Genomic DNA, 22,112 nt, shown 5'->3' with positions numbered 1-22,112 from the left:
TAGCCCACAAAGCTTGCACCAAGCAAAAAAAGACTATTTGTGAAAAGACTGTCAAAAACACCAATGTCTCAGTCTCTGAGCACTGCTTGGAGTTAACCCTAGATGGCGCCCTACAACACCACAGTCACAGACATTCTTACAGAGAGTCAATACCGTTCCAAGCCAGCAGAGGGCAACACAATCGTGGTGGTGCTCATCCAACACACCAGAGCGAGCGACTCTGGGACCGGCGACCCAAAAAGAGCCGATCCCCACCATCCAGAACACAAAGCCCCGACAGCCGGCAGTGGAACCACTCTCGACATGACACTGGTAAGCTCAATCCTGAGCCCACGTCAGAAAAACACAGTGCAGCCACGTCTGAGACAGCAGAGATCCTGAGGGTGCTGAAAGAGCTTCTTTACATTAAACCTTGCAAGGAAGACAAGGAAGATGAACCAGACATCTTATGTCTGAGCATAAGAACTGAAACCAATACCCTGTCTAACTGCCATCTGTATGAACCAAGCACCCAGAACACTGCTCGTCATCCACAGACCACAGAGCTAACTGTCACATCACAAGGTGACAGCATCACCCAAGCTCCACAGCTGACAACTGCACACCCTGAACGAGACAGCACAGGTCCTCACACCAGGTACCACAAACACAAGGTACCAGAAAATGCTGTTTTGACTACCTGCCTTCGCAGCGAGCTACACAAGACCGGTCCTCACCACCCATCGATCGTCACACCTGCTCTGATGCCAACATTCCTGGGCAGCCTTGTCGAAAAGGGGGTGAGCCGAAAAGGAGTGAACATGGAAGACCTGATCGACACAGGATTAAACCTTACGGTGATCTCATCTCACCTTTTCAAAAGACTCCATTTTGAAGCTAAGAGACAAGATCAAACTCTTACACCTCAAACTTGTGAACTGAATGTACAGTCGTACAACCAGAATGACATCCAGTTTGAACAGGTTGTTTCCATTCACCTGACAATCGGTCTGATGAGTCTAGTACATCACATGTATGTCTCACCAATGAACACTCATGCATTTCTCATCGACAAAGACCTGCTAGACCACTTTGACCCTTTTCTGAACTTCAAACAGCTAAAAGACTTTGCTCAAGTGCAAGAAACTCTTTCCCTCCAGGCACACAGGTTGCCAGAGCTAGACTGTCAGGTCACAGAGGTCACGGGAACTCCCACAGAGCCAGACTGTCAGGTCACAGAGGTCACGGGAACCCCAGCAGCCAGCTGTGGCCCAAGTTCAAATTCAAGCCTCTGCACCTTAGTCAACGAACACCGTACGGTGATACCAGCTTACACCAAAGGGGTCGCTGTTCAGCTCAACCTGCAATGTGGTCAAACCTTAAACCACACGCTGGGTTTCTTCCATTCCTCACCTGAATGTGTGGAACTCGGACTCACACTTGAAGCCACACCCCTCACTGAAGTGTCATCTTGTATAGCCTACATCCTGTGCAACAACTGCACGGCAACTGAGATTAACATTCCCCAAGGCCTACGGGCTGGGATGGCTAGTGAGCCATGACTTTAATGACTTTGAACTTGTACTACCTGTCATTGAGCCAATTCCACCTGCACTGATACCCGAAGGGAGTACAAACAACACATTGTTCACTGCACCCTTCAAATTTGTCACCATCACATCTGTCATTTCGGTGAGCAAAGACCAGGTATGCAGAATGGATCTGACAGATGACCAACACCTCGCAGTATACACAGTCTCCTACCAGAACTTCAGTGAGACTGATGAAGCTGCTACAACTCTCAATACCAAACTGACTGATGACACACCGACGGAGGAGCCTTACACAGGTTTTCAATCTCAAGTGCAGCAAATTCTACGAGATGCTCATGCACTTCAGAGCGATACACATCGCCAAAGACTCAGACAAGTTCTTTATAATATCAAAGAATCCTGTGCCAAAGACTTTTTAGACTGTGGTCTGACCAACCTACACACGGTGCGCATACCGACGCACCCTGATGCTCCTCCCACTTCTGTCAAACAGTACAAGATTCTCATCGCCTCACACAAACAAGTGCAGGAGATCATCGAATCTATGCTGGAGAAAGGTGTCATCTATCCATTCAACAGCACCTACTCAACCCTCATCTGGCCCGCCCTCAAAACTAACTGCGAGGGGCGACCCACCATTGACTACAGGAAACTGAATCAACAGGTGCCGCTGTCACAATGGCACAAGACACAGCTGGAACAAGAAATACCCCGAATCAGAGGAGCCACAATCCTCCCTACACTTGATGTGGCCTCTGGATTCTGGACCATTCCGGTGCACCCGGAAAACCAACACAAACTGGCATTAACACTTGGCGACCGTCAGTTCACCTTCAACAGGTGTCTGTTCGACGATGCCAACTCATCAGCTGAATTCAACATCTGTTTGAACAAAGCCTGTACAGACTCTAACTATACTAGACTCAGTTTCGTGTGCCATACTCCATGCTGTAAACAGAATGGTTTCAAAACTGCAAACAACAAGCCAGTCAAACACCAACACCTGTTCCAGCAATGTGATAACAGCACAAAAACACACAATGTGACTGTGTACTGGAAGAAGGTAAAAGGACACTCGAAGCTACCAAGTCTAGACAAGGTCTTAAAAGATCTAACTGACACTTTTGCCAAAACTGGCACACTAAACAACCGGCTGTGGTCACTCCCAACCCACCCACCCACATTCAGGGTTGAACTGATTACACACAGCATAAGAACTTTACTAGCTAAACTGCTTACCTCAGAAACGCTTACGCTGGCTCCGTTGTCTGCAAAGACCAACATAGCGGACATGCGGGCTTCTGAAACCTCCATAATGACTTTGCTTTACCACCTCTCAGACCCCTCCATCCACCCTAGCAACCAGTCTATAATCACCGACAACAAACGTCCCAGGCCACTGCATGATACAAAGGACATGCTGCGTGCACAGAAAAACATTGTGGTTTGTGCACCGTCTGACATCACAATGCCAGGGCTTGTAATGCTACGGAGCAAAAGGGGGATAAAGCCAATATATTTCCATGACGCATCATGTGCGGCACCACATAGCACCAGAGCCACTGACAAAACACTGAAGCTAGCGTCATGCAAGCAGCAAAATGTGGCAAAACATGAGCCAGGGCGAGCTAAACCCAGTCGCTGCCCACGAAGCAAAGAGACTGCCCTGTCCAACCAAAGACAGCCCTCGCTTGTTTCTTCCTCCCCTTTCTCTCTCTCTCTCCCTATTATCTGTACCAGGATGCTGCTGTGGTTTGCCGTGCTGTGCTGTCAGCCAAAGAGAGGACAGCTGCCACCGAGAGAACCACGGAGACTCCTGATCACCGACGACAGAGCACACTACCCCAGCACCGTAACCCAATACAGCTGGACAGGTGTCCAATGGACAGAGGACTCCCTCACTCACACTGAGGCTGATGTCAAACACATGTTCAGCCAACATGAGAAAGTGACTGTTACACAAATGGAGTTAAGTGGACACCACCACCGCTCCAAACAGTTCCCGGGAGCTTTGCTCAGAGCCGCTGCTGCCGCCAGAACGTTTTACATTGGTATGTCCAGTGTCAATGCAGCGAACCAGACCGTAAACTCCACAAAACCGCTGTTTACTGTCTTCCAGAATGACTTTACCCAGACTCAGCTGCTTACAGCGCTAACAACAGACATGCTGTGGGAGGTTACCTCCTCCAATGACAGCCTAACAACGGGTAAAACCCCACCATACATGATACCCTTAAGCCTTGTGCTAACTTTGCTGGCTTACGCCATCACCACACCAGCTGACCTGCTGCAAATACACCTGGCCAACTCTCTGGATAGCACCATCCTATTGCACGTCGACCCCAAACAGAGAGAAGTGAATGTGCTCCTGAACCAACCCATCAGCGAGTCAAGCAAGGTCTACAGACCTAAAGACATTGTCAGTGTCAGGTTGTGGAAAAGCAATACCCACACCAAGACACACATTCCAGATGTGGTGGCCTACCACGACAGCGACACACAGCTGTACCTGGCCCCAAACCTGCACATATGTACTTTGAACAAAGACATTCATTATCTCTGCCTTAGCAAACCCTTCCTCAGACACAACGCTGAAGGAATCTGCGGGTTGCAACCCGTGGTCAGCGACACACGCTGCCCTGCTGAAGCCAAGCCTCGTACACAAGCCACAGAAACGCAAGCAGAGATTGTAGGTGACAGATGGCTCGTCAACACTCCTGTGCGCACAGCTACACTGACCTACGACCAGCATGACACTGCCACCCATGTCAACCTGCTTGACCAGAGCATGTGGATTCAAGTACTGAAAGTTGCCAGCCAACACATTGACATTACTCCCGTCGACACAGCCCTTCAAGCACTGTCTCGACAGCCCGTTCTGAACCCGTCATCTGCGGTCCGAGCCTGGACTGCTGCCGACACTGCACGGCGCATCTCCACTGTCATTGGTCCCGCCCTGACCCTTGGCGTGACCTTCATCCTATACAGGAGACTCAAGGAGACGCAAACCTTTACAGCCAAACTCACAACAGCCGTGGCTGGAGGTCTCCGATGGAATCCCCGGAAAGGGGGTGCCAAGTCAAAGACACCACCGAACCTCATCAAGCTGAATCCTCAGCTCCAGGAACCACCTGCCATCATGAACCACCTGACATCATGATCCACCTGCTACACGACCATCATGATTCTCCTGTCATCTGCCCATCCTGATGATTGCCGTCCGATGATGTCCACACAGGGACTTCATCCGACGAAAAGGGGGGATGTAACGGATATGCAGGTCATCGATTCATGGGTTCTGGACTAATGAATCACGGTTCGTTGAATCTAAAACAATGTAAACCCCAAAATTTGTAGATTTTGAATCCAAGCATATAAATGAAACCGCTTAAACTAAATGGCCTGGCGCCAGCCTGGCTGGATTTAAATTATTTACGACACAGGATGAGACATTCCAAAGTCACGTGAGCAGCCTCAAAGGAGAAATTAACTCTCCTTTCAACTCACACACACACACCCACAAATGTTTTATCTTACACTCATCATGTAATTCCTTAATAATGTGTATTTTTAATAGGTTTGTGTATTGCATAAAAATGGTTAATCCTGTGATGTGAGGATTATAAGTATGACTTGTAAATAGGAAAGGTTTCTCCTCATTTTAACTTTCTCAAATAGAATCATGAGCTGTAACCCAACTCCTTCAGAGTCGTAACCTTACGACTGCATCTGGTAGAGACAGGGAAGCCAGCTCTCGCTGGAATTTCTATAAGGAAAGAGAAAAGCACCCTTTTATGTGTATAAAATATATCGCTTTTTGTGCTTAGATGTCTCCCCATATCAAATTGGAGTATCTGCAATTGTATCATGTGTTAATCAAATTTTAAATGTGTATAATTCTGCATTTAAAAATGTAACTTCATGTTTTGATAATTTATATATGCCACTCTTGATGTCTGTGTAATCGTCATGCTTTGACGAACTCATTTATCTAAAGCAAATGAATGAAAAATGTATTAATCTGGAATTATGAACGTGCTAGGATATCACTGTTGAAATCTGATAAACCCTAATTTATTAGGGTGGGTGTTTCCACAGAGACAAAGGAACTTTTTCCCGCTTCAGATCGCGGACGTTCATTGGTTGTTCACGCGAACAGAGGCGTGAACCGTTTCAAGCTATAAGGACTGACCCAGGAAGTTCCTCTCTCTCTTAGTTCTCTCTTCTCTTCTTCGCTGGTCCGCTCTCTTCTGATCCTCGTGCTGCTCGTCCGTCCGCGCGGCCTTAGGCCGCACTCCTACCGCCCTACCCCTCAGCACATGGGCTGAGAGGACAGCCATTCTCATGACTCCTTCGGAAGCTTTCGTTTTCGTTGTTTTGTTTATTTTCTTTACTAAGTTTATTCACCTATTCACCACTCCATATAAAAATGGTATATGTGAGGATTTCCAGTCAGGATTTAGACCGTATCATAGTACTGAGACTGCTCTCCTTAGAGTTACAAATGATCTGCTCTTATCATCTGATCGTGGGTGTATCTCTCTATTAGTTTCATTGGATCTTAGTGCTGCGTTTGACACAATTGACCACAAAATTCTTTTGCATAGACTTGAACACTTTGTTGGCATCAGTGGAAGTGCATTAGCATGGTTTAAATCGTACTTATATGACCGCCATCAGTTCGTAGCAGTGAATGAAGATGTATCCTATCGATCACAAGTGCAGTATGGAGTACCTCAAGGCTCAGTACTAGGGCCGCTACTCTTCACGCTCTATATGTTACCCTTGGGAGATATCATCAGGAAACATGGTGTTAGCTTTCACTGTTATGCTGATGATACTCAACTCTATATTTCTTCGCAGCCCGATGAAACACACCAATTTGAAAAACTAATGGATTGCTTAGTCGATATAAAAAACTGGATGACAAGTAATTTCTTACTGAAAATTCTAAATTCTGAAAAAACAGAGGTGTTAATTATAGGACCTAAAAACTCTGCTTGTAATAACCTAGAACACTGTCTAAGACTTGATGGTTGCTCTGTCAATTCTTCGTCATCAGTTAGGAACCTAGGTGTGCTATTTGATCGCAATCTTTCCTTAGAAAGCCACGTTTCTAGCATTTGTAAAACTGCATTTTTCCATCTCAAAAATATATCTAAATTATGGCCTATGCTCTCAATGTCAAATGCAGAAATGTTAATCCATGCTTTTATGACCTCAAGGTTAGATCATTGTAATGCTTTATTGGGTGGTTGTTCTGCACGCTTAGTAAACAAACTACAGCTAGTCCAAAATGCAGCAGCAAGAGTTCTTACTAGAACCAGGAAGTATGACCATATTAGCTCGGTCCTGTCAACACTGCACTGGCTCCCTATCAAGCATCGCATAGATTTTAAAATATTGCTTATTACTTATAAAGCCCTGAATGGTTTAGCATCTCAGTATTTGAATGAGCTCCTTTTACATTATAATCCTCTACGTCCGCTACGTTCTTAAAACTCAGGCAATTTGATAATACCTAGAATATTAAAATCAACTGCGGGCGGCAGATCCTTTTCCTATTTGGCGCCTAAACTCTGGAATAACCTACCTAACATTGTTCGGGAGGCAGACACACTCTTGCAGTTTAAATCTAGATTAAAGACCCATCTCTTTAACCTGGCATACACATAACATACTAATATGCTTTTATTATCCAAATCCGTTAAAGGATTTTTAGGCTGCATTAATTAGGTAAACCGGAACCGGAAACACTTCCCATAACACCCTATGTACTTGCTACATCATTAGAAGAATGGCATCTACGCTAATATTTGTCTGTTTCTCTTTTGTTCCGAGGTCACCGTGGCCACCAGATCCAGTCTGTGTCCAGATCAGAGGGTCACTGCAGTCACCCGGATCCAGTATGTATCCAGACCAGATGCTGGATCAGCACCTAGAAAGGACCTCTACATCCCTGAAAGACAGCGGAGACCAGGACAACTAGAGCCCCAGATACAGATCCCCTGTAAAGACCCTGTCTCAAAGGAGCACCAGGACAAGACCACAGGAAACAGATGATTCTTCTGCACAATCTGACTTTGCTGCAGCCTGGAATTGAACTACTGGTTTCGTCTGGTCAGAGGAGAACTGGCCCCCCAACTGAGCCTGGTTTCTCCCAAGGTTTTTTTCTCCATTCTGTCACCGATGGAGTTTCGGTTCCTTGCCGCTGTCGCCTCTGGCTTGCTTAGTTGGGGACACTTCATCTACAGCGATATCGTTGACTTGATTGCAAATAAATGCACAGACACTATTTAATTGAACAGAGATGACATAACTGAATTCAATAATGAACTGCCTTTAACTATCATTTTTTCATTATTGACACTGTTTTCCTAATGAATGTTGTTCAGTTGCTTTGATGCAATGTATTTTGTTTAAAGCACTATATAAATAAAGGTGACTCTCCACACGAGGAAGACGAACTCTGAAACATTGCTTTCTTTGAACTTTCAAATATCGCGCGATTCCGCAGCAGCCCGGACACAGAGAGGACAAGCCCAGATTGACGCACGCTACACGCATATGCGGCTCCAGCACACACACAGAGACACTTGCAAGTATTGATTCTCTATAGATTTTAAATGCTGCTTAAGTTGTCTATAATCTGAGTTCTGGTTGTCTCTCAAGGGTTAATGTCTGTTGGTTTACATAACTGAGGGCGTGATTGTGATCACGCCTTTTCTCTCATTTATCATGCCTTTTCTTTCATTCTCTTTCTCTCCCTCTCCCTCATTTGGATTGCGTTATGTCTTGTACAAAGTTTACTGTATATATTTGTCGTACGTGTATTTACTCTGTATAAATCGTAGTTGATGTATTATTAGTTCAATTATTAAATTCCATATACTCCAGATTGTCTGTCCAAGTTGCTCATGTTACGAAGTCAATGAAATGCTGATCTTAGCTACAAAGCTCATCTGTTACTTTTAAGTAATATAAATTTTATAAGGACGGGAGAAGGGTTTCCTGGCCAGAAACTATTCGTCCTGGAATTATAGGAAGTGATAGCGTTACTGAGAATTAATAAAACAAATCTTACGGCCGTTTGCTGGACGAACAACGTTTGATTTACATTAATTTCTAGTAAAAGATATCACAATAATTGATATGAAGAATAGAATATTGAAATATTAATTAGTAAATTACAGTGCCTTGTGATGAGTTATTAATGTATACAATTGACCTATTCTTCATCTTCAATAATTTTAATGCAACTGTAATATAATATATAAATTAATCATATTCCTGATTAATTACCCAAATTCCCTAAATCATTTGAGTTAATTAATATGTACAACCCAGTGCGGCTATAGGTTAATAATGAAAGTGAGACCAATTTTTATTCCGCAAAGTTGCTGATCATTCGCTCGTTCAGTTTAATGCAGATTACAATTTATTCTCAATGTCCAGGTGGCAATTAGTGATAAGGCTTCAAAATGGCAAGCCCGTGACATCAAAACAACATGGCATTACACCCTTCGAAGTAATGAAGCAGTTACAGAGTAGCGATGAAATTGTTCATTCGAAAATCAACTGGCTGCCAGCCTGCAGTTTATTTCCCCTTTAATCTCCGAGCTTGTCGGAGTGCTTGTGAGACGAATGGCAATACCGAAGCATGTCCGTGTCTTCCCTAGACATCGGAATGGGTGTGCAGAATATGTCTTTTTTGGAAAAAAAGAAGAATGCCTGAAGATGTGCCTTTCCTTCTGGATTTTGGAGAAGAAAAAAAAAACACAACAACAAAATAAGCCGGAGAAAAAAAAGCACAGAACGAGCCAGCCAGGAGTCGAACCTAGAATCTTCTGATCCGTAGTCAGACACGTTATCCATTGCGCCACTGGCCCACCGATAGTAAAGACCCCTGATTGCTACAGAGTTGTTGGTTTTAGATGTGACAGTGGCAAGCATTGCTGTCTGCTTATTCTCACCTTGTTATCAGGAGGTAAGCCCACCAGCCCCTCCCTGGTGGTCTAGTGGTTAGGATTCGGCGCTCTCACCGCCGCGGCCCGGATTCGATTCCCGGGCAGGGAAACATCTTTTGCCTTCCAATTGTGGATTGTGAATTAAAGCTCTGCTTACAGCTGTTAGAAACCCAGCTCCAAACCAAAAATTGGTGAGCACTTGAAAAAAAGACCTCCTTCGAGCCGAAGTCGAACCAGCGACCTAAGGATTGCCAACACTCCAACCTACAGTCCTCCGCTCTACCAGCTGAGCTATCGAAGGGACAAAGTGCTAGACAGACCCTCGACATATCACGGTCCTGTAGCTCTACTGCTGGCCAAAAAGTCACTTCTGGTGCAGGAAGATGTGCTGGATTTTGAGGAGGGAATCGAAAAGGAGCATGCGTTCCCATACCGGGAGTCAAACCTGTGCCGCCTGGGTGAAAACCAGGAATCCTAAGCACTAGACCATATGGGATTTGGAAACCTTAAACTGGCCATTGGCTTCTGGCGCACTTTCCATACATGTGGTCAGTGTGGGCGCAGGATCTTTTAGTGGCCTGTTGCTTTAGGTCTGCGTCTGTAACAATGTGATAATAATTTGGCAAAACAAGAATTATCCAAAAGGACGGTTTTCTGAATTATATAGTGTTGTATGCATTCAAGGGATCTGTTTTTTTTTACTCACCCTGGGAGTTCAGTTTATTTGGGCAGATTCCTGTGATTGCTGAATTGATACCTCGAACTGCTAATTAAGCTATTTTCCAGGTGAAAATACTTGTGTCATCCATTTGAAAACACACACGGCAACCGTTATCTAGAGGAAAAACTGCCTATTGTCACTCTGTCAAGATACAAAAATGACATTGTGTGGGTAACAATGAAAGTGAGACCAATTCGGCAAAGTTGCTGATTATTCGCTCCTTCAGTTTAACTCAGTTTACAACTTATTCTAAATGTCCAGGTGACAATTAGTGATAAGGCTTCAAAATGGCAAGCCCATGACATCAAAACCACATGGCATTATACCCCTCAAAAAAGTAATGAAGCAGTTACAGAGTAGCGATTAAATTGTTCATTCGAAAATCAACTGGCTGCCAGCCTGCAGTTTATTTCCCCTATAATCGCCGAGCTTGTCGGAGTGCTTGTGAGACGAATGGCAATACCGAAGCATGTACGTGTCTTCCCTAGACATCGAAAAGGGTGTGCAGAATATGTCTTTTTTGGAAAAAAAGAAGAATGCCTGAAGATTTGCCTTTTCTTCTGGATTTTGGAGAAGAGAAAAAAAACACAACAACAAAATAAGCCGGAGAAAAACAAGCACAGAGCGAGCCAGCCAGGAGTCGAACTTAGAATCTTCTGATCCGTAGTCAGACGCGTTACCCATTGCGCGACTGGCCCACAAATAGTAAAGAGCCCTGATTGCTACAGAGTTGTTGGTTTTAGATGAGACAGTGGCAAGCATTGCTGTCTGCTTATTCTCACCTTGTTTTCAGGAGGTAAGCCCACCAACCCACCAGCCCCTCCCTGGTGGTCTAGTGGTTAGGATTCGGCGCTCTCACCGCCGCGGCCCGGATTCGATTCCCGGTCAGGGAAAGCTCTTTTGGCTTCCAATTGTGGACTGCGAATTCTAGCTCTGCTAACAGCTGCGAGAAGGCCAGCTCCAAACCAAAAAATGGTGAGCACTTGAAAAAAAGACCTCCTTCGAGCCGGAGTCGAACCAGCGACCTAAGGATTGCCTACAGTCCTCCGCTCTACCAGCTGAGCTATCAAAGGGGCAAAGTGTTAGACAGAACCTCGACATATCACGGTCTTGTAGCTCTACTTCTGGCCAAAAAGTCACTTCTGGTGCAGGAAGATGTGCTGGATTTTTGAGGAGGGAATCAAAAAGGAGCATGCATCCCATACCGGGAATCAAAACTGGGCCGCCTAGGTGAAAACCAGGAATCCTAAGCGCTAGACCATATGGAATTTGGAAACCTTAAACTGGCCATTGGCTTCTGGCACACTTTCCATACATGTGGTCAGTGTGGGCGCAGGATCTTGTAGTGGCCTGTTGCTTTAGGTCTGCGACTGTAACAATGTGATAATAATTTGGCACATAAACGAGCGAATAATCAGCAACTTTGCAGATTAAAAATTGGTCTCACTTTCATTATTAACCTCACAATATGTCAATTTTGTACTTTGACAGACCGATGATAGTCAGATTTTCATCTAGATAACGGTTGCAATGTGTGTTTTCAGATGCATCTGAATCCGTAAATCTTCTGATCCGTAGTCAGACGCGTTATCCATTGCGCCACTGGCCCACCAATAGTAAAGACCCCTGATTGCTACAGACTTGTTGGTTTTAGATGTGACAGTGGCAAGCATTGCTGTCTGCTTATTCTCACCTTGTTTTCAGGAAGTAAGCCCACCAGCCCACCAGCCTCTCCCTGGTGGTCTAGTGGTTAGGATTCGTCGCTCTCACCGCCGTGGCCCGGGTTCGGTTCCCGGTCAGGGAAAGCTCTTTTGGCTTCCAATTGTGGACTGCGAATTCAAGCTCTGCTAACAGCTGCGAGAAAGCCAGCTCCAAACCAAAAAATGGTGAGCACTTGAAAAAAAGACCTCCTTCGAGCCGGAGTCGAACCAGCGACCTAAGGATTGCCTACAGTCCTCCGCTCTACCAGCTGAGCTATCAAAGGGGCAAAGTGTTAGACAGAACCTCGACATATCACGGTCTTGTAGCTCTACTTCTGGCCAAAAAGTCACTTCTGGTGCAGGAAGATGTGCTGGATTTTTGAGGAGGGAATCAAAAAGGAGCATGCATCCCATACCGGGAATCAAAACTGGGCCGCCTGGGTGAAAACCAGGAATCCTAAGCGCTAGACCATATGGAATTTGGAAACCTTAAACTGGCCATTGGCTTCTGGCACACTTTCCATACATGTGGTCAGTGTGGGCGCAGGATCTTGTAGTGGCCTGTTGCTTTAGGTCTGCGACTGTAACAATGTGATAATAATTTGGCAAATAAACGAGCGAATAATCAGCAATTTTGCAGATTAAAAATTGGTCTCACTTTCATTATTAACCTCACAATATGTCAATTTTGTACTTTGACAGACCGATGATAGTCAGATTTTCATCTAGATAACGGTTGCAATGTGTGTTTTCAGATGCATCTGAATCCGTAAATCTTCTGATCCGTAGTCAGACGCGTTATCCATTGCGCCACTGGCCCACCAATAGTAAAGACCCCTGATTGCTACAGAGTTGTTGGTTTTAGATGTGACAGTGGCAAGCATTGCTGTCTGCTTATTCTCACCTTGTTTTCAGGAAGTAAGCCCACCAGCCCACCAGCCCACCAGCCCCTCCCTGGTGGTCTAGTGGTTAGGATTCGTCGCTCTCACCGCCGTGGCCCGGGTTCGGTTCCCGGTCAGGGAAAGCTCTTTTGGCTTCCAATTGTGGACTGCGAATTCAAGCTCTGCTAACAGCTGCGAGAAAGCCAGCTCCAAACCAAAAAATGGTGAGCACGTGAAAAAAAGACCTCCTTCGAGCCGGAGTCGAACCAGCGACCTAAGGATTGCCAACACTCCAACCTACAGTCCTCCGCTCTACCAGCTGAGCTATCGAAGGGGCAAAGTGTTAGACAGAACCTCGACATATCACGGTCTTGTAGCTCTACTGCTGGACAAAAAGTCACTTCTGGTGCAGGAAGATGTGCTGGATTTTTGAGGAGGGAATCAAAAAGGAGCATGCGTTCCCATACCGGGAGTCAAACCTGGGCGCCTGGGTGAAAACCAGGAATCCTAAGCGCTAGACCATATGGGATTTGGAAACCTTAAACTGGCCATTGGCTTCTGGCGCACTTTCCATACATGTGGTCAGTGTGGGCGCAGGATCTTGTAGTGGCCTGTTGCTTTAGGTCTGCGACTGTAACAATGTGATAATAATTTGGCAAAACAAGAATTATCCAAAAGAACGGTTTTCTGAATTATATAGTGTTGTATGCATTCAAGGGATCTGTTTTTTTTACTCACCCCGGGAGTTCAGTTTATTTGGGCAGATTCCTGTGATTGCTGAATTGATACCTTGAACTGGTAATTAAGCTCTTGTCCAGGTGAAAATACTTGTGTCATGCATCTGAAAACACACATTGCAACCGTTATCTAGATGAAAATCTGACTATTATCGGTCTGTCAAAGTACAAAATTGACATATTGTGAGGTTAATAATGAAAGTGAGACCAATTTTTAATCCGCAAAGTTGCTGATTATTCGCTCGTTCAGTTTAATGCAGATTACAATTTATTCTCAATGTCCAGGTGGCAATTAGTGATAACGCTTCAAAATGGCAAGCCTGTGACATCAAAACAACATGGCATTACACCCTTCAAAGTAATGAAGCAGTTAACAAAATAGCGATGAAATTGTACATTCGAAAATCAACTGGCTGCCAGCCTGCAGTTTATTTCCCCTTTAATCGCCGAGCTTGTCGGAGTGCTTGTGAGACGAATGACAATACCGAAGCATGTCCGTGTCTTCCCTAGACAACGGAAAAGGTGTGCAGAATATGTCTTTTTTGGAAAAAAAGAAGAAAGCCTGAAGATTTGCCTTTCCTTCTGGATTTTGGAGAAGAAAAAAAAACACAACAACAAAATAAGCTGGAGAAAAACAAGCACAGAGCGAGCCAGCAGTCGAACCTAGAATCTTCTGATCCGTAGTCAGACGCATTATCCATTGCGCCACTGGCCCACTGCTAGTAAAGACCCCTGATTGCTACAGAGTTGTTGGTTTTAGATGAGACAGTGGCAAGCTAAGGATTGCCAACACTCCAACCTACAGTCCTCCACTCTACCAGCTGAGCTATTGAAGGGGCAAAGTGTTAGACAGAACCTCGACATCTGGTGCAGGAAGATGTGCTGGATTTTTGAGGAGGGAAGCAAAAAGGAGAATGCGTTCCCATACCGGGAGTCGATCCCGGGCCGCCTGGGTGAAAACCAGGAATCCTAACCGCTAGACCATATGGGATTTGGACACCTTAAACTGGCCATTGGCGCACTTTCCATACATGTGGTCAGTGTGGGCGCAGGATCTTGTAGTGGCCTGTTGCTTTAGGGCTGCGACTGTAACAATGTGATAATAATTTGGCAAAACAAGAATTATCCAAAAGGACAGTTTTCTGATTTATATAGTGTTGTATGCATTCAAGGGATCTGTTTTTTTAATCACCCCGGGGGTTCAGTTTTTTGGGGCAGATTCCAGTGAGCCTAGAATCTTCTGATCCGTAGTCAGACGCGTTATCCATTGCGCCACTGGCCCACCAATAGTAAAGACCCCTGATTGCTACAGAGTTGTTGGATTTAGATGTGACAGTGGCAAGCATTGCTGTCTGCTTATTCTCACCTTGTTTTCAGGAGGTAAGCCCACCAACCCACCAGCCCCTCGCTGGTGGTCTAGTGGTTATGATTCGGCGCTCTCACCGCTGCGGCCCGGGTTCGATTCCCGGTCAGGGAAAGCTCTTTTGGCTTCCAATTGTGGACTGCGAATTCTAGCTCTGCTAAGAGCTGCGAGAAAGCCAGCTCCAAACCAAAAAAATGGTCAGCACTTGAAAAAAAGACCTCCTTCGAGCCGGAGTCGAACCAGCGACCTAAGGATTACCAACACTCCAACCTACAGTCCTCCGCTCTACCAGCTGAGCTATCAAAGGGGCAAAGTGTTAGACAGAACCTCGACATATCACGGTCTTGTAGCTCTACTGCTGGCCAAAAAGTCACTTCTGGTGCAGGAAGATGTGCTGGATTTTTGAGGAGGGAATCAATAAGGAGCATGCGTTCCCATACCGGGAGTCAAACCTGGGCCGCCTGGGTGAAAACCAGGAATCCAAAGCGCTAGACCATATGGGATTTGGAAACCTTAAACTGGCAATTGGCTTCTGGCGCACTTTCCATACATGTGGTCAGTGTGGGCGCAGGATCTTGTAGTGGCCTGTTGCTTTAGGTCTGCGACTGTAACAATGTGATAATAATTTGGCAAAACAAGATTTATCCAAGAGGACGGTTTTCTGAATTATATAGTGTTGTATGCATTCAAGGGATCTGTTTTTTTTTTACTCACCCCGGGAGTTCAGTTTATTTGGGCAGATTCCTGTGATTGCTGAATTTATACCTCGAACTGGTAATTAAGCTCTTTTCCAGGTGAAAATACTTGTGTCATCCATTTGAAAACACACACGGCAACCGTTATCTAGAGGAAAAACTGCCTATTGTCACTCTGTCAAGATACAAAAATGACATTGTGAGGGTAACAATGAAAGTGAGACCAATTTTTAATCGGCAAAGTTGCTGATTATTCGCTCCTTCAGTTTAACTCAGTTTATAACTTATTCTAAATGTCCAGGTGGCAATTAGTGATAAGGCTTCAAAATGGCAAGCCTATGACATCAAAACCACATGGCATTATACCCTTCAAAGTAATGAAGCAGTTACAGAGTAGCGATGAAATTGTTCATTCGAAAATCAACTGGCTGCCAGCCTGCAGTTTATTTCCCCTATAATCGCCGAGCTTGTCGGAGTGCTTGTGAGACGAATGGCAATACCGAAGCATGTCCGTGTCTTCCCTACACATCGAAAAGGGTGTGCAGAATATGTATTTTTTTGGAAAAAAAGAAGAATGCCTGAAGATTTGCCTTTTCTTCTGGATTTTGGAGAAGAGAAAAAAAACACAACAACAAAATAAGCCGGAGAAAAACAAGCACAGAGTGAGCCAGCCTGGAGTCGAACCTAGAATCTTCTGATCCGTACTCAGACGCGTTATCCATTGCGCCACTGGCCCACCAATAGTAAAGACCCCTGATTGCTACAGAGTTGTTGGTTTTAGATGTGACAGTGGCAAGCATTGCTGTCTGCTTATTCTCACCTTGTTTTCAGGAAGTAAGCCCACCAGCCCACCAGCCCCTCCCTGGTGGTCTAGTGGTTAGGATTCAGGGAAAGCTCTTTTGGCTTCCAATTGTGGACTGCGAATTCAAGCTCTGCTAACAGCTGCGAGAAAGCCAGCTCCAAACCAAAAAAATGGTGAGCACTTGAAAAAAAGACCTCCTTCGAGCCGGAGTCGAACCAGCGACCTTAGGATTGCCAACACTCCAACCTACAGTCCTCCGCTCTACCAGCTGAGCTATAGAAGGGGCAAAGTGTTAGACAGAACCTCGACATATCACGGTCTTGTAGCTCTACTGCTGGCCAAAAAGTCACTTCTGGTGCAGGAAGATGTGCTGGATTTTTGACGAGGGAATCAAAAAGGAGCATGCGTTCCCATACCGGGAGTCAAACCTGGGCCGCCTGGGTGAAAACCAGGAATCCTAAGCGCTAGACCATATGGGATTTGGAAACCTTAAACTGGCCATTGGCTTCTGGCGCACTTTCCATACATGTGGTCAGTGTGGGCGCAGGATCTTGTAGTGGCCTGTTGCTTTAGGTCTGCGACTGTAACAATGTGATAATAATTTGGCAAAACAAGAATTATCCAAAAGGACGGTTTTCTGAATTATATAGTGTTGTATGCATTCAAGGGATCTGTTTTTTTTACTCACCCCGGGAGTTCAGTTTTTTTGGGCAGATTCCTGTGATTGCTGAATTGATACCTTGAACTGGTAATTAAGCTCTTGTCCAGGTGAAAATACTTGTGTCATGCATCTGAAAACACACATTGCAACCGTTATCTAGATGAAAATCTGACTATCATCGGTCTGTCAAAGTACAAAATTGACATATTGTGAGGTTAATAATGAAAGTGAGACGAATTTTTAATCCGCAAAGTTGCTGATTATTCGCTCGTTCAGTTTAATGCAGATTACAATTTATTCTCAATGTCCAGGTGGCAATTAGTGATAAGGCTTCAAAATGGCAAGCCCGTGACATCAAAACAACATGGCATTACACCCTTCAAAGTAATGAAGCAGTTACAGAGTAGCGATGAAATTGTTCATTCGAAAATCAACTGGCTGCCAGCCTGCAGTTTATTTCCCCTTTAATCGCCGAGCTTGTCGGAGGGCTTGTGAGACGAATGACAATACGGAAGCATGTCCGTGTCTTCCCTAGACAACGGAAAAGGTGTGCAGAATATGTCTTTTTTGGAAAAAAAGAAGAAAGTCTGAAGATTTGCCTTTCCTTCTGGATTTTGGAGAAGAAAAAAAACACAACAACAAAATAAGCTGGAGAAAAATAAGCACAGAGCAAGCCAGCCAGGAGTCGAACCTAGAATCTTCTGATCCATAGTGAGACGTATTATCCATTGCGCCACTGGCCCACCGCTAGTAAAGACCCCTGATTGCTACAGAGTTGTTGGTTTTAGATGAGACGGTGGCAAGCTAAGGATTGCCAACACTCCAACCTACAGTCCTCCACTCTACCAGCTGAGCTATTGAAGGGGAAAAGTGTTATACAGAACCTCGACGTCTGGTGCAGGAAGATGTGCTGGATTTTTGAGGAGGGAAGCAAAAAGGAGCATGCGTTCCCATACCGGGAGTCGAACCCGGGCCGCCTGGGTGAAAACCAGGAATCCTAACCGCTAGACCATATGGGATTTGGACACCTTAAACTGGCCATTGGCGCACTTTCCGTACATGTGGTCAGTGTGGGCGCAGGATCTTGTAGTGGCCTGTTGCTTTAGGGCTGCGACTGTAACAATGTGATAATAATTTGGCAAAACAAGAATTATCCAAAAGGACGGTTTTCTAATTTATATAGTGTTGTATGCATTCAAGGGATCTGTTTTTTACTCACCCCGGGGGTTCAGTTTTTTGGGGCAGATTCCAGTGAACCTAGAATCTTCTGATCCGTAGTCAGACGCGTTATCCATTGCGCCACTGGCCCACCAATAGTAAAGACCCCTGATTGCTACAGAGTTGTTGGATTTAGATGTGACAGTGGCAAGCATTGCTGTCTGCTTATTCTCACCTTGTTTTCAGGAGGTAAGCCCACCAACCCACCAGCCCCTCGCTGGTAGTCTAGTGGTTAGGATTCGGCGCTCTCACCGCCGCGGCCTGGGTTCGATTCCCGGTCAGGGAAAGCTCTTTTGGCTTCCAATTGTGGACTGCGAATTCTAGCTCTGCTAACAGCTGCGAGAAAGCCAGCTCCAAACCAAAAAAAAAGGAGAGCTGGGCCTAGGCAGGACAGTGTTAAACGGAGAAGCAGATTAGTTAAGGATTCGCGAGGAAAAGCCCCACGGATACCGCTTTGAGAAAGTATAAAGTGAAAAGTCTCAAAGGTCTGAACGGGTGGGCCCTTAAGGATGCTCTAGGAAGAGCGGTGTTTTGTTGTGTGGATGTAACTGTGTCCGGACGAATGAATGTGTGAACGATGATGAATGTATGAACAAATAAATTCCGTCTTGGGTGGGTAAGGGTTGAGCACCGTTCCTGGACCGTCACTTCGGTGTGACTTGGCAGAATTGGACTCAACCCAGATCCACTTGAGAGGGATGAATGTATGATGAGCCTTGATAATAAAAGGACAATTAATGACTGATTATCCCTTAGATAAAGGGAGAAAGTATGCAAGAATAAGCACTCTGGCTCAATAAAGAGTGTAGAAAGTGTGAATGAGTTTAGGAAAATAGTATCAATAAAGTTTGAATCAAGATATATAATAGGTTTTTGCATTTGGATGCTTGTGTGAAAGGGGAGAAAATTCTTTGAGCCCAGTGCAGTGGGAGTGGGAGCAAGGGATGAAGTGTCTACATTAAAGTTGTATTACAGGGGTGGACAAAAAAGGAAAGAGAAGTAAAAAATAAAGAATTATGGTTAGAAATTGTTATCTAAAAAGTGATAATAAAATAGAGCAAATAAAATAGACAGTCAAATAATATAAAAAAGTGTAAATGCATGAGACAAAATAAAAAAACTAAATTCAAAGAGGTATGACACACAATAAAGAATAAAAAGTAGGGTGAAATTGGAAAAAGGAAAAATAGTTAAATTAAGTGAAATGGAAAAGAAGAGATTGTAACCAAGTTACTATATAAAACTAAAAAGTTGATTTTTGAGGGTAATAATATAAATAAAGATATGGCAGCCACACCAGTGGAAATAATTGGATTAAAATATCCACTGTTTAAAGAGCAAATAAACAAAATCTAAAAAAAACGGCAGAAGAGAACAAAAAATATGATGACAAAATGGCCAAAGGAAGGGACATTTGATGTGGCATTGTGTGAGGAAATGGAAACTCTGATAAAAAAACTATAAAACTAAAAGCATCAATATGAAAAGAGAAAAAAGAGAAACAAAGAGGGAAAAAGAGAAAGAAGTAATTGCTCTGTTTAAAAAAGAAGGTGAGGATATGTTGAAAAGTCTAAAACAGGCTAGGAAAATCCTGAAGGGGGCAGAGAAAGATAACATGAGAAAAGAAAAGTTATTTTCAGAGCCTCCCCCCTATTTGCCAGTACAAGGAGAGTTCCCAATACTCAAGGGAACAGTGGAAGTAACAGGAGAACTAGAGTTAGAAGGGCAGATAGAGATGGATGATAGAGAGGAACAAGCTGTAAAAACACAGAGGTAACCCAGAAAGGAAGTTGCAGAAAGTTTGCATCTTGATTGTTACAGGCAAGCACGTACTGCATTAGAACAAATGAAAGCTAATCAGGTAGATAAAACCTGGTTTGAGGAAGGATTAGAAAAAAAGAAAAGGAAAGATAGCGATATTGTAGCACAAGTACAAGCTATGGAAGAAGAAATGGAGGAGAAAATTAGAGAATCAGGGAAAAAGATACAAGAGGTAAATAAGTTGGAGAGAGGAAAGAGTAAGTTATTCTATGTAGTGAGGATGAGAATCAGGCAGAGGAGTTATTTGATAACGGTAAATGGGAACAGGGCAGAGAAAAAGGGACACTTAGACCACTGGCCGCACAGCTCCCAATTTTTATCAAGGGTTAGCAGGGACAGTATGTCCCCTGGGCTTCACAGGACCTTGAGGGGCTTGTCACTCGCCTTCCTGATATAAATGAGGGCGCGGGCAAATTTATTCGAATGTTTGAGGACGAAACAACAGGAAAGCTATTATCAGTAGGTGATGTCAAAGCTCTACTGGCTAGAATTATTGGAGGGACAAAGATGGATGAAATTCTCCTTAGAACGACTCTAAACAGAGCAGTGAACTCTCATAATATGGATGGGATTGTTTTTGATGCATTCCGCCCAGCAGTATGGCAGGCATTGCGTGCGGAGTATCCGATCAGACTGAATCCTAAATCACTGAAGGGAGAAGAAATCGGGGATGCAGAGAATCCAACCACATATGTACAGAAACAGTTGAAAAGGTGGAAACAAGAAACTGAGGGGGATCCCGAGGGAGACCCATTAATGGCAACATTGTTTAGGCAAGCTGTGATTGATGCTATGCCGCCAGCAGTAAAAAGCAAGCTGGAGGATGTGGTCGGTTTAACTTCTAAAACACACAAAGAGTTTTGCGACCATGTGTCTCATGCAGTGGAACAACACAGAAAAAAATGAACAAAAACTCATGAGTCAAGAGAAAGAGTTACAACGTAAACTAACTCAATTACAGCTTGAAGAATTCACAAAGAAAAATAAGAAAAATATTCAAGCTTCAGTAACCAATGCAGCAGCCGAACAAATGACTATAATGCCTCCAGTAATTGCTCCACAACCAACTCTTCAGTCAAGCCCACTTACAGCAGTCCCTCCAAATGAACACTTGAACTCTGTGCCCATAATAAATGTTTATACTCAACAGCCAGGACAGATGGGATGGAGAAAAAACCCCATACAGCAAGGTCAAAGAGGCAGAGGCAGAGGCAGAGGCAGAGGCAGAAGCATGCCTCCAAGTCTGTGCTGGGGCTGAGGATAGCCCGGGCACAATAAAGCTGACTGTCCAACTCGTCAATGGCCACAGCAACCTCAGGGTGGAAGGGAGGTGAGCTGGCAACAGCCTAGTCAGGGTCCAGTGCAGGGTCTAGTAAACCCTTGGGGAGGTCCCAATCCAGGCTATTAGGGGTGCCCAGAGAATCCTAAAGGGGAGAGTCAGCTTCCAATTTTATCAACAAAAGCTGATCAAGAGCCTATTATGCAGATTAAAATAGAGGGAAAAGATATTCCGATGATGATTGATACGGGCGCAAATCTAACTTGCATTAATTTGAAATATGCTTCACATCTCCCCATGTCTGGAAAATTTGCAAAGACAATAGGATTCTCGGGAAAAATGCAACTGATACCCATAACAGCTCCAGTGTGTCTACAAACAAAAGATCAAAGTATAACAATGCCCATTCTGGTATCAAATCAAACTCCTATTAATTTGTTAGGAAGAGATGCATTATGTAAATTAGGACTACAAATTTGGTGTTCTCCAGAAGGAATATATATTGATGCAATAGGAACAGAAACACAAATGATGGTTGCAGAGCCAAAAGCAAATGTTTATTGGATAGGACAGATAGAACAAGATGTGAGACAGACAGTCAATAAATGGGAAAAGTTTATTGAAGCACAGATACCTGAAGCACAGCTATCAAAGTCTGAATTTCATTGCACAATGATGTATGATCAAGAAAGGTATGAAAATATAGAACAGAAATGGCAAAAAAACAAAAGGACA

At 44.4% G+C, this 22,112-nt stretch overlaps 1 protein-coding gene and 14 non-coding genes across 15 annotated transcripts in view; 6 read left to right on the top strand and 9 right to left on the bottom strand.

Moving 5' to 3' along the window:
• Positions 1-22,112, bottom strand: part of LOC132118917 (putative nuclease HARBI1) — a gene marked incomplete at its 3' end in the record, with an annotated part of 265,948 nt that overhangs the window by 77,324 nt on the left and 166,512 nt on the right. Inside the window, exon 7 of the mRNA XM_059528678.1 lies at positions 3,270-3,279. Coding sequence (XP_059384661.1) covers positions 3,270-3,279 — 10 coding nt within the window. The remainder of the gene's footprint in view (positions 1-3,269; positions 3,280-22,112) is intronic.
• Positions 9,349-9,421, bottom strand: trnar-acg (transfer RNA arginine (anticodon ACG)). Its single transcript has one exon. It is a non-coding gene; the product is annotated as a tRNA-Arg (tRNA).
• Positions 9,537-9,608, top strand: trnae-cuc (transfer RNA glutamic acid (anticodon CUC)). The gene has a single exon. It is a non-coding gene; the product is annotated as a tRNA-Glu (tRNA).
• Positions 9,713-9,800, bottom strand: trnay-gua (transfer RNA tyrosine (anticodon GUA)). The gene is given in 2 exon segments: positions 9,713-9,748; positions 9,764-9,800. It is a non-coding gene; the product is annotated as a tRNA-Tyr (tRNA).
• trnae-cuc (transfer RNA glutamic acid (anticodon CUC)) lies at positions 11,042-11,113 on the top strand. Its single transcript has one exon. It is a non-coding gene; the product is annotated as a tRNA-Glu (tRNA).
• trnay-gua (transfer RNA tyrosine (anticodon GUA)) lies at positions 11,218-11,293 on the bottom strand. Its single transcript is given in 2 exon segments — positions 11,218-11,253; positions 11,257-11,293. It is a non-coding gene; the product is annotated as a tRNA-Tyr (tRNA).
• Positions 11,953-12,024, top strand: trnae-cuc (transfer RNA glutamic acid (anticodon CUC)). The gene has a single exon. It is a non-coding gene; the product is annotated as a tRNA-Glu (tRNA).
• trnay-gua (transfer RNA tyrosine (anticodon GUA)) lies at positions 12,129-12,204 on the bottom strand. Its single transcript is given in 2 exon segments — positions 12,129-12,164; positions 12,168-12,204. It is a non-coding gene; the product is annotated as a tRNA-Tyr (tRNA).
• trnae-cuc (transfer RNA glutamic acid (anticodon CUC)) lies at positions 12,872-12,943 on the top strand. The gene has a single exon. It is a non-coding gene; the product is annotated as a tRNA-Glu (tRNA).
• On the bottom strand, positions 13,048-13,135 carry trnay-gua (transfer RNA tyrosine (anticodon GUA)). Its single transcript is given in 2 exon segments — positions 13,048-13,083; positions 13,099-13,135. It is a non-coding gene; the product is annotated as a tRNA-Tyr (tRNA).
• On the bottom strand, positions 14,458-14,529 carry trnae-uuc (transfer RNA glutamic acid (anticodon UUC)). Its single transcript has one exon. It is a non-coding gene; the product is annotated as a tRNA-Glu (tRNA).
• trnae-cuc (transfer RNA glutamic acid (anticodon CUC)) lies at positions 14,944-15,015 on the top strand. Its single transcript has one exon. It is a non-coding gene; the product is annotated as a tRNA-Glu (tRNA).
• trnay-gua (transfer RNA tyrosine (anticodon GUA)) lies at positions 15,121-15,208 on the bottom strand. Its single transcript is given in 2 exon segments — positions 15,121-15,156; positions 15,172-15,208. It is a non-coding gene; the product is annotated as a tRNA-Tyr (tRNA).
• trnae-uuc (transfer RNA glutamic acid (anticodon UUC)) lies at positions 18,007-18,078 on the bottom strand. The gene has a single exon. It is a non-coding gene; the product is annotated as a tRNA-Glu (tRNA).
• Positions 18,492-18,563, top strand: trnae-cuc (transfer RNA glutamic acid (anticodon CUC)). Its single transcript has one exon. It is a non-coding gene; the product is annotated as a tRNA-Glu (tRNA).

The sequence above is a fragment of the Carassius carassius genome, chromosome 38 (genome assembly GCF_963082965.1).
Source record: "Carassius carassius chromosome 38, fCarCar2.1, whole genome shotgun sequence".
Classification (NCBI taxonomy): domain Eukaryota; kingdom Metazoa; phylum Chordata; class Actinopteri; order Cypriniformes; family Cyprinidae; genus Carassius; species Carassius carassius.
This window is presented reverse-complemented; position numbering and strand designations above follow the sequence as displayed.